This window comes from Equus quagga, chromosome 5, assembly GCF_021613505.1.
Source record: "Equus quagga isolate Etosha38 chromosome 5, UCLA_HA_Equagga_1.0, whole genome shotgun sequence".
Lineage (NCBI taxonomy): Eukaryota > Metazoa > Chordata > Mammalia > Perissodactyla > Equidae > Equus > Equus quagga.
In genome coordinates, this window is record NC_060271.1 from 78,677,784 (window position 1) to 78,690,367 (window position 12,584).

The window sequence follows — 12,584 nt, forward strand, 5'->3', positions numbered from 1 at the left end:
AACTTTTAGTGTAAGATCAATAAGGTGTCAGGATCTAATGTAAGACATGGTGACATAGTTGATAATACTGTATTGTATAATTGAGATTTGCTAAGAGAATAGAACTTAAATGTTCTCACCATAAAAACAGATAAATATGCAAGGTGATGGGTGTGTTAAATAACTAGTTGGTGGGAATCCTTTCACAATATATATGTATTATATCTAATCATCACAATGTACATTTTAATTGTAATTTTATTTTCAATTACACCTCAATAAAGCTGAACAAAAAGAAAAAAATTAGGTGTTCAACCACAAAATATTCTTTATGTACATATGTGATTAGGTCAGCTGCTAGATGAGTTACACATTTGTGATATGACCATGGATTGTTTGTTTCAAATTACCTATAAAGTTACTTAAAACAAAATTCATTATACATCATATCATGTTTGTGTCATTATTTGTATGCTTCTCAATAATGTCTCATTATATTATTATTGATACTCTTTTAAAAAGGCCCCAAGAATGAGTATGAAAATATGACAAGAGCTTTAAGAACTTCAGGATGACCTTAGGCAGTTTAATAGGAGTTATAATTACTCTTAAATATTAGCATTATTGTGGAGTATGGGTAATAATTTTATCAAAAACTATTTCTACTTGTTTACTGTAGAAGCCAAGATTTCTCCAGGAGAGAGAATGTGGGAGGGACTACAGTTGAGTGTTCAGCAGAGAATAGGGAGTTAGGGAGTTAGAGCATGAGGTTCATTTATACTTGTCTGTCATATGGGGAATATGGAATATGTACTGCCATTCTTCCCCTAACCTATCTCAATTTTCTTATTTCAAAGGCTTTTCAAATTATGGTCAGAAATCCTCCCAAAGGATGGCCTGTGTATTTTGTTGTTGCTCCAGTATTAAAATTGTGGAGGGAAAATGAAAGGCAGACAGGAAGCCATAGGGTTTGAGCAGCCAGTTAAATACTTAGTAAAGGAGAAGTTTTGGAGACCACTAAAGGTCATGTTGACAGTGGTTATTGGAAACACTGATTGCTTAAAGCATATTGAAAGTTTATTTTTACCTGGACTATTTCAGACCAGCTAACCCAGAACTCAGTATAAACATGGCAATTATGACAGCTCATGTTGTGTATTTTCCTAAGCTACTGTTTCCAGAAAACTTTCCCTTGCAGATGGAAACCTTTATGCTGAAAAAGAAGCAAAAAGAATCAGGTCTTCAAGGTATTTTCTTGCAGAGTTCCCTCTTATTTCTGCCATATGTGACATAATCAAGCTGGCATTCCTAGCTTTTCTTGTTCATAAGAATTTCCTCACTCTCTTACAAAATAGAGTGAAAGTATTTATTAACTTACTCCATGATGAATATTGTTTGTGTACCTACTATGCAACAATCTGGTAGATTCTTGAGTAGAGACAGAACAAATGCTTAGTCCTGGACTTTGAGTTTATAATCTACGGGGAAGTCAGACACTGTAAGTTTTATAAAGAACTATGCTAAGAGTACCAGGATAATACGGTAAATACATTCAATCCCTCATTGATTCTATAGTTTTTATAAATCATCTGCTACATACCAGGCAACTTATAGGTGTGAACTAAATAAACAAATCTCCTGATTTTACAGAGCTTATATTTTAGTTATATATCTATTATATATCTACTATATATCATCTAGAGAATGATAGATGATAAACAAATAAAAAAATCTAATTTAGTGTCAGGTAGTGGTAAGAACTAGGAAGAAAAATAAATGACTTGAATAAAATGAGAAATGGGATCATTTGGATTTCTGATAGATAAGCATTCTAATTAGAGGGAACAGTACAATAGTAGGTATTGGTGCGTTCAGGGAATAGCAAGGGAGTCAGTCTGGCAGTGATCTGTCATTGGTGGTAGGAGTGGTAAGAGATGGGATAGTCAGGAGTCAGATGATTTCTGGCCTTGTAGGCCATAGTAGATCCTTTGGATTTTATTCTAAAATGAAATCTGAGGCCATTAGAAGATTGGGAGTGCTGGTGATCATCTGATTTATGTATAAATGGGTAACAATGGTTGCTGTGTAGAAAATAAATACACTGTAGGTCAGAAAGAATGGAAGGAGAGAGTCTAATTTGGATGTTATTGCAGCAGTCTAGGTAAGAGATAATGGTCGCTTGGACTACAGTGGGGGCAGAAGTGGTAGGAAATACTTTTGAAGGTAGAGAGGCAAGCATTACTGCTGGATTGGGTATGAATTTATAAGAGAAAGAGTGGAGTCTAAGATAATTCCAAGATTTTAGAACTAAACAAACTGCATGAGTAGTGGTGCTATTCACTGAGATGGGAACAGTGAGAGCATAACAGATTTGGGGAGCGGCAGTAGAATCAAGACTTCCATTTTTGGCATATTAAGCTTGAGGTATTTAGTAGTCATCTGCATAGAGATATTGAATTGACAGGACAAAGTCATAGCTGCAGATAAAAATTTAGAATTCATCAATGTAAAGATGGTTTTCAATGCCATGGGGCTGGCTGTCTTCTGGGAGTTGAATGTAGATGGAGAAAAGATGTGAGGATTGAGCTTGAAGGGAAACCAACATTGACGGGTGCAGAGGCAGAGGCGAATTCCACAGAGGATGAGTGGTGCTTGTCTCAGCTTTGAGACCTTCAAGGAGGACTTCCCAGAAACAGCATAAGTTAGAATAGATCTTGGGAGCAGCAGGAGGTGTCCAGACAGAGAAAGGATGAGGGGGGAGTAAGAACATTTTTAGGGAAGGCAACTTTATGTACGAAGATGAAAGAATAAAATAAAACCAGACTTCTTCAGCGTAGAATAAGGGTAGGAGTGAGATAGAGAAGTAGATCAATGCCAACTAGGAAGCATTTTGTTTTGTATTGATAGGTAGTTTGGACTTTATCCAACTAAATTCTTTGAGAGATTTCGAGCAAGGGTGTGTTGCATTTTTAGAAATAATCATTTTACCTTGCCTAATTAAAAGGAAGAAAGGATGGAAGGGAAGGAGAAAAGAAAAAAGGAAGGAATAAATCACCATTTCTCAAAATTCCTAATCAGAGGAATTGAAATAGCTAGAATACTTTGTGTTACTCTGTGCTAATAAGTTTGAGGATCTATAGGAAAATATGTGATTAAAAGTGGTTCAAGAAGATATAGAAAATTGACTAATAGCTATGAAAGAAATGAAAAAGTTATTAAAGACTTCTTAAAACTGAGTAACACCTACATGATTTCACCAATGAGTACATTTAGGCCTTCATGAAACAGATAATTTCTGTATAGCTTAAACTATTACAGATCACAGAGAAAAAAGGAAGCTATTTTAGTTCATTTTTGCAAAGTCAACATAACAATGATTCAAAAAACAGAGAAACCACAAAAAATAATCTGAAAAATTAAAGGTAAATATTGATGTAAAAATCGTGCTAATAAAATATCAAGCAAAATCTAGAAGTACAGAGAAAGGGATGATAGGTTAAGAATGCAAGGATGATTACTATTAAAAAATTGTTTAAAATTATTCTCTACTTTAATAGATCAAATGGGAAAAAATACATGAGTATTTAAGATACTAAAAAAGTATTTTATATAAGTCAGCATCTCTTCCTGCCAAAATCTCTTAGTAAACCCCTCTGCCAGTAATTGACAGATCCAGGAGGCAGGAAATCAGCTAAGATTTAGTTGAACTCAGTGGTACTTTAATTGGATCAAATTGACATTTATAATAGACTACTTCATCCAACAACAGCGAAGACACATTATTCTCAAGCTCATGAGAACATTCACCAAAACAGACCATATTCTGAGTAATAAAACACACCTCAACAAATTTTAAAGAATAGACATCATACAAAACTTGCTTTCAGACCACATGGCATTAAACTATGGAAATAAATAACAAAGATAGCTAGAGATTTTTAAAATATTTGGAGATTAACCAGCACACTTCAGAATAACTCGTGGGTCAAAGAAAAAGTCTCAAGAGAAATTAAAAAGGGTTTCAAACTAAATGAAAATAAAATACAACTTGTCAAAATTTGTAGCATCAGTGAAAGCAGTGCTTGAGGGAAATTTATAGCATTAATTGCATATATGAGAAAAGAAGAAATTTCTAAAATCAATAATCTAAGCTTCTGCCTTAGGAAACTAGAAAAAGAAAAGCAAATTAAATCCAAACTAATCAGAGGAAAAGAAATAAAAATTAGTGCAGAAGTCAATGAAATAAAAAAATCAAAAGAGAAAATCAATGAAACCAAACACTTGTTCTTAGAAAGATCAATAAAATTGATAAAACTTGGGCCAGGCTAACCAAGAATCAAAGAGAAAAGACACAAATTAACTAATATAAATGAAAGCAGGGCCATTGCTACTGATTCCAAGGACATTAAAAGAATAATAAAGGAATATTATGAACAACTCTATCCTCTCAGTTTGATAATCTACATGAAATGAACCAATTCTTTGAAAGACAATATACAAAAACTCACACAAGGAGAATTAGATAATCTGAATAGCGTAATATCTATTGAATAAATTGCATCAATAATTAATAGCCTTTCAAAAGAGAAAATACCAGGCCTAGTTGAAAGAAATTGAAGAAGACACAAATAAATGGAAAGATATTCTATGTCCAGGGATTGGAAGAATTAATATGATTAAAATGTCTGTACTACCCAAAGTGATCTACAAATTCCATGTAATCCCTATCAAAGTTCCAGTGGTATTTTTCACAGAAATAGAAAAAACAGTATTAAAATTTGTATGGAATCGCAAAAGACCCCAAAAAGCCAAAGCAATCTTGAGAAAAAAGGACAAAGCTGGAGGCATCATGCTTCCTGATTTCAAATTATATTACAAAGCTATAGTAATCAAAACAGTATGGTATTGGCATGAAAACAGACACAGATCAAGAGAACAGAATAGGCAGTTCAGAAAAAAACATGCATATTTGGTCAATTAATTTATGACAAAGGAGCTAAGAATATACAGTGAGGAAAGGATAGTCTCTTTTTTTTTCCCCCTTCTGCTTTTTCTCCCCAAATACCCCCGGTACATAGTTGTATATTTTAGTTGTGGGTCCTTCTAGTTGTGGCACATGGGACGCCACCTCATCATGGCCTGAACGAGTGGTGCCATGTCTGCGCCCAGGATCCAAACCAGCAAAACCCTGGGCTGCCGCAGCAGAGCACACAAACTTAACCACTCGGCCACGGGGCTGGCCCGGCTGGTCTCTTTAATAAATGGTGTTGGGAATACTGGACAGCCACATACAAAAGAATGAAACTGAAGCCCATCTTACACCACACCCAAAAATCAAAGAAAATATTGATAAGCTGGACTTCATTAAAATGGAAAACTTCTGCTCTAGGAAAGATACTGTTAAGAGAATGAAAAGACAAGCCACAGACTGGGAGAAAATATTTACAAAACACGTATCTAATAAAGGTCTTATATCTGAAATATGCAAAGAACTGGTAAAACTCAACAATAAGAGACAACCCAATTTAAACCTGGGCAAAAAATCTGAACAGACAACTCATCAAAGACTGGAGAGGAAATTGTAAATTAAAACAACAATGAAATACCACTACACAACTATTACAGTAGCTGAAATACAAAACACTGACAACACCAAATGCTGGAGCAACGGCAACACTCATTCATTGCTGGTGCTAATACGAAATGATAAAGCCACTTTGGAACACAGTTTGTCACTTTCTTACAAGGCTAAACATAGATAGTCTTACCATGCAATCCACAATCATGCTCCTTGGTATTACCCAAATGAATTGAAAACTTAAGTCACACAAAAACTTACACACGAATGTTTAGAGCAATTTTATTCGTAATTGTCAAAACCGGGGAGCTACCAAGATGTCAGTCAATGAGTGAATGGATAATCAAGCTGTGATACATTCAGACAATGGAATATTATTCAGTGATGAAAATGAATGAACTCTCAGGCCACGAAAAGACACGGAAGAAGCTTAAACACATATTGCTAAGTAAAAGAAGCCATTCTGAAAAGCCACATACCCTGTGATTCCAAGTATGTGACATTCTGGAAAAGGCAAAGTTACGGAGAAAGTGGAAAGATCAGTGGTGGCCAGGATTTGGGGGATGAATGAGGGAGGGATGATAGATAGAGCACAGTGATTTTCAGGGCAGGGAAACTATTCTGTCTGACACTGTAGTGGCAAACACGTGACATTATGCATTTTTCAGTACCCGTAGAAGTGTACAACACAAAGAGTAAAGCTTAATGCAAATTGTGGACTTCAGTTAATAATAAAATATCTGTATTGGTTCATCACTTGTAACAAGTGTTCAACACTAATGCAAGATGTTTTAATAGGGAAATAGTGGGAGGGGGATGGGGAAGCAATATATGTGAATGCTCTGTACTTTTTGCTCAGTTTTTCTTTAAAAAATTTCATTCGTTAAAAGAAAACTCTTAATAAAATGAGAATTCCAGGACAGTATTAGATTATTATACAAGTCTGTAAAGATGTAAGCACAGAAGTGCCCACTAAACCATTGTTCATATAAGTAAACATAGTCAATGCCTATATTATAGTATGTAAATATATTACAAAATTATGCAGCCATTACAAAGGTGAAAATGGAGAAGAGTATAGGAGTTGAAGAGAAATTTGGGAGTTAGAATTACAGGACACATTGAATGACTGTGAAGGAAAGAATGGAATCCAATATGTTGTTTAGATCTCTGCCTTGGACTGAACTGAACAGGTGAAGAGTGGGGATTATGATCAACCTAGTCCTGGACGTACCATATTCAAAGTTTCTGTGGGCCATAATGCCTAGGAAGCAATCAGATATATGGGTCTTTAACAAGAGTTAGTGGAAGCCATAGGAGTTGATGAAATCACCTAGCGAAAGTGAGAGGATTAGAGTCCAGAAAAGTGAAAGCAAAACCAGAAGAAAACCGTATCATCAAAATCAAAGGAGAACAGAGTTCTAGCACAGAACGTTTAACAGAGATCAAATGAGATCAGACTAAAAAATGAATATGTGTTGGATGTGGTCGCATGGAGGTCATGGGTTACCCTGAACCAACCCATGTTGATGGATTGTTAGCATTGGAATCCTGACTACCCTGGTGCAATGTAGGCCCTTTTGTTCTGAAAATATTTTTCTTGGAACATTAGTCCCATAACACTTCTTAGAGCCTCTTATATACTGGTGTACAACATGAATCTCTTAAACAGGACTTATCTAATTTACTTCATCTAGGAACTCTTTTGATGTTGCTGTAGCATTTTTTAAATTTATAATTTATAAATATAATTTTTATATTTATAATAAATATAAATATAATTAATATCTATAATTTTTAATTTATGGTCATTTTATAGGATATTGTCCATACTACAGATGCATATCTATTTTATCATGCTGCTAAGATTAGAACACGTCTTAGGAAACAAGGATGATAGCAGTCTTTGGAGAAGCTTGATGACAAAGAAACTAAAGAGGTAGGATAGTAACTAGTGTGAATATATAGCATTAAGTTGAAACTTCAAGATACTTCTAATAAGCAAAGTGAAGAGACTAGGGCATAAAGAGAGGTGGTATTACAAGAAAGGAGTCCCAGGAGAGAAAACGGAATAGGATCCTGAGAGTGTGTATAGTTTTGAACGGAGATAAGAAAGTAAAAAGGATGCACATAGCTGAGCTCAGTGAAGGCAGGTTCTCTATTTGGTGAAGCAAAATCATAGGTTGTCTTGCAGACATAAAATAGAAAAGACTCCACCGTGCTTTTGAAAAAAGAAAGATTGATGGAGAGAATGGTATTACTTGATATTCTGAATTCTGTTACTTAGTGGATATAAGTGTGAGATGTCTCCAAGCAGAAATTTCTGCTTTGCTGGACATCTGAATGATTTTTAAAATTTCATATTGCACAGGATGCCAGACATGCAGCTGAAGAAGAGATTTATACCAACTTAAACCAGAAAATTGACCAGTTTCTACAGCTGGCTGACTACGACTGGATGACTGGAGATTTGGGCAGCAAAGCTAGTGATTACCTGGTAGACCTCATTGCCTTTCTACGCAGCACCTTTGCTGTATTCACGCACCTTCCTGTAAGTGACAATTGCTCTTACTTTGCCCATCATATAGAAAAAAGTTCTCTTAAAATCCAGTTTGGTGAAAGATATTTGTTTCCACTTTAACTAGCCAGGAAGTTCTTCAGGATATAAAAACTCACACTATAATTATCATCCCTTAACAAGATTCAGAGACCTCATCCATCTTTTTTTCGTTGACTTTTGCATTTTGTTTATTCTGAAAATAGTCCCTAATATTATGTCTACTTCTGTTTCTCCTAATTTGAAGGTAGTTAGTGCAAACACATAATAAATGCCTGGGTAGAAATAAGAGAGAAACTTAGGAGTTAGAATTTCAGACATGTATCTTTTAATTTTAGAATGTCTGTTTAATTTTTTTTATAACCTCAAATTCTCTGGTGAAAATTTTCATCTTTTTATCTAGTTCGTCTATCTTTTCTCTATTTTCTTGAGCATATTAATCACAGTCATTTTAAAGATGTTGTTTACTAATGCCAATGTGTAGTGTACCTATATATTGGTGGATTTGTTTCTGATTTTTTTTCTTGGTTATCAGTCATATGGTCCTGTCTCTTCCTACTATTTTCTGGATGATGTTAGACATTGTGTTGCAAATATGTAGAGGTTCCAGGTGATACCGTCTTCCACTAGAATTGGTTCACCTGTTCCCTTACTAAGTAGGTAGAATGGGCAGGTGGGTTGTAGTTTGAGCCTCACCACCTTAATCCAATCATGGACTGATCTGTGTCAAGCTTGGGCTGCAGTTGTAGTGCACCTTTGGTTTGCCCTTATTGCTAGGATGTGGTTCTTCAGAGCTTTTTGAAGAGCCTGGCACATCATTGTCTCTTCAGCACCAAGAGGACTGGAAATTTCCACGTTTCAGAGAAACCATATCTCTGTAGCCTCCTGCCTTCTTCAGTTTTAGAATTTGGCAAATGTCTTGAGAAGGAGTCATACCCAGACCAGCGACTGCCAACAGGAAAAAAAGTGGTTGGAGGTTGTCAATTCACCACTCCCTCAAGAGCTTTCAGCTCCCACCTGAGAGTCTCATGAATCCTCGCACTAGTGAGTCTTTTTCTCTGAAACAGTGTGAGATTGTGGGAAATTTTACTTTGCTTTTCAAAAGGTTTTGGCTTAGACCCTTATTTTCCTCAGCTGCGTAGCTTTAGAATTCAGAAAATGTCTTAAGGAAAAAACTGGCCCTCAAATCTCCGATTTTGGCACTTGAGCTCCGTGGAAGCAATAAAAACTCAGTGATTTTTTTTTCACCCCAATAGCTACTCTGCCTGGACCTAACCAGGTTCTCAGTCTCCTCCTAGGCCTAGGTTTGGCAGGTGCCTCCAGGGACAGCTGTGGATCCTCACCTCACCTTTCAAAGGTCTGATCTCTTTGCAGTCTTATTTTCTTTAGTTCTTATTGCTTTACAGCCTTTTGTTACCTTTAAATATGTATTTTCTCTAAGTTTTTTACTGCCTTTCCTAGTGCGTAGTGGGAGCATTGGCCTGCAGAAAACTAGGTCATTGCACCCAGCTTCATCTTGATACCAAAGCCAGACAAAAGTAGCACAAAAGAGAAAACTACCAATTTCACAATTATGAATAAAAAATAAATAAAATTTTAGCAAGTGAAGTCAAAGTGTTTTAAGAAAGTAATTTAGCATTACTATGTAGGATTTATTCTAGAAATGCAAGGATGGTTTGATATTTAAAAATCTATTAATATCATTTGTCAAATTACTAGGTGAAGGAGATAAAATATATGATTATCTTTATATATTTAAAAAGGCATTGTATAACATCCAGCCTGCATTCCTGATTTTTTTAAACCTACTAAAATACAGCAATATAATATTTCAATAACATGATAAAGAGCATCTATATGAAATTTGGCAGCCACCATAGATTTAACTGTCTAAAACACTTATTTGCCTTAACATCAGAAGTATGGTGAAGATGCTTCTCACCACCTCTTTAGAAGTTCTATCAAATAAGGTAAAAAAAGAAATAAATTATAAATATTGTAATGAGCTGTACATCTTATCATTATTCGTAGATTATTATTATCTAGTTGCATCACCCAAGAAAATCAACTGAAAAATAATTAGGACCAATAAGACTGTAGTTGGTTAGATGGCCCACTTAGAAAACAAATCAGCTTCTCTTTTATTAGCAATACCCTCATAAAATCTATTGGAAAAAATGCCCTATTTACTATGGGGCATAAAATACAAGATCTCCATGAGTATACTTAACAAGTAATATGTAGAACAAATCTGAAAGTGTTACAGAGTAATTTAAAAGAGACTTCATTATGTACAAATACATACAGTATGCTAGGATGGGAATATTTCATATTGCAGACAGTTTTTCCAAAATTAATCTAATTGCAATGAATACTCAAGTAAATTTGGTAGTGGTGGGCTATCTTAACAAAATAATTCTAAAATTCAGTTTTGACAAAAATGAACAATATTTGCTAAAAGATATGGAAAAGAAAATTAGAGTGTAGTCTTTTCCAATCAAATATATAAGTATTATTATAAACCAAAAATAATTAATATCCCTCTCACACTGGAATAGAGTAATAGATTAAAGGAATAGAGTATAAAAATTTGCAAATAGTTCAAAGTATATGAAAGAATTTAGTATATGATAAAGATGACATTCAGTAATTGCTGTTGCCACTACTATCTGCTCATTTGGATAAAAAGAGTAAGTCCATACCTCATAGATAAAAATGAATTCTAGATCAAATACATGTTTAAATTTTTAAAAAGAAAGAAATTTGGGGGAAACTAATAAAACTATTAGCAAATATTTCTATAATCTGGGGGCAGGCCTGGTGGCATTGTGGTTAAGTTTGTGTGCTCTGCTTCAGCAGCCCAGGGTTTGCAGGTTCAGATCCCAGGTGTGGACCTACACACTGCTCATCAAGCCATGCTGTGGTGGTGTCCCACATACAGACTAGAGGAAGATTGCCACAGATGTTAGCTCAGGGACAATCTTCTCAAGCAAAAAGAGGAAGATTGGCAGTGGATGTCAGCTCAGGGCCTATCTTCCTCACCCAAAAAGAAAATGATTTTCTATAATCTGACAGTGATTCATCATCATAAGTATGACACTAAAGATTGAAATAATTAAGGAAAGGGTTAATAATTTTACTGCATGAAGTTTTTTTGTGATTTTTTTTTTGCTGAGGAAGATTAGCCCTGAGCTAATGTCTGTTGCCAGTCTTCTTCTGTTTTGTATGTGGATCACCACCTGCATGGCAATGAGTGGTGTAGGTCTGTGCCGAGGAACTGAACCAGGGTGGCTGAAGCAGAGCACGCTAAACTCAAGCACTAGGCCACCAGGGCTGGCCCTAAAATGTTTTTTAAAGTATCTAAAAGGAATTAATAAAGAAAATAAAGAAAAAATAAAGAAAATTAATAAAGAAAGCTTATCAAGAAAAATAATTATAGTAAATATTCCCATAGGTAAATATCTGTAGTATGTAACAATATAATGCATTGTTTCAAATTTAATGAGAAGACACACAACTTAATGGAAAAATTTGCCAAAATTATATTTAGACAGTCAGGAAAGAATAAAAATAAAAGACTAATGATAACATGACCAAAATGTATAACTCTAGTAATAAAACATACGTATTAATGTTGCGGGATATCTTTGCCTATAAACTTGCCAAAAGTAAATAAGAAAATGATAACATTCAGTATTTGTAAGAAATATTTCAGGAAATAGGTATTCTGATATGTTACTGGTAGATGTGTAAATTATTATAGTCTTCTTGGTGGTCAGTTTTTTAATATGACTCAGAAATCTCTTAAAATTTGTTTACCTTTTACCCTGCAATCCCACTTTTAGAAATCTAACTTAATGAAGTAATCATGAATGTATTATAGAATTCAGATATAAGTATGTTCAACATGGTATTGCCTTTTATATAGTGAAGAGTTGGGAATAAATGAAAAGTTTAGTTGCAGATGTGCTAGCTAAATAAATTATTATATATTCACATAATGTAATATCAATCATTCATTAAATTATTGTAGATGGATATTTATTCATTTAAAATATATTAATGATCTCTTAACTGGAAAATCAGATTTCAAAGTAGTGTATACAATATTATCTCATTTTTATTAATATAAATATAGACATATTAATCATTTATATTATAGATTGTAAAAATCTAGAATTATATACTCCCTGGTTTAACTGTATTTATCTTTATATAGCTTTTAATTTTCCCTTTTTTGTGTTTCTGTGTTTAAAAAAATTTTTTTTCTGTCATGAAACATTTGCTGCTTTTATAATCCTGGGAATGGCGGATGATGATATTTAGAATCATTATTCTCTATCTCAAGATTATTCTGTCTTTGGTAGTTTATATTTTTAAAAAAACCACTTTTATTGAAGAAAATTTTTTTAAAATGCGTTTTATTCTTTGGAAGGAAAATGGCCAAGAGTGTCTTGGCCATTGTGTCTC

General features: G+C 34.3%; 1 protein-coding gene across 3 annotated transcripts in view; it reads left to right on the forward strand.

The window, feature by feature from the left end:
• The window catches only part of EXOC6B (exocyst complex component 6B), a 577,176-nt gene that overhangs the window by 333,785 nt on the left and 230,807 nt on the right, over nt 1-12,584 (forward strand). For all 3 annotated transcript variants that reach the window (XM_046661413.1, XM_046661415.1, XM_046661414.1), the window contains one exon: nt 7,929-8,108. In XM_046661413.1, coding sequence (XP_046517369.1) covers nt 7,929-8,108 — 180 coding nt within the window. The remainder of the gene's footprint in view (nt 1-7,928; nt 8,109-12,584) is intronic.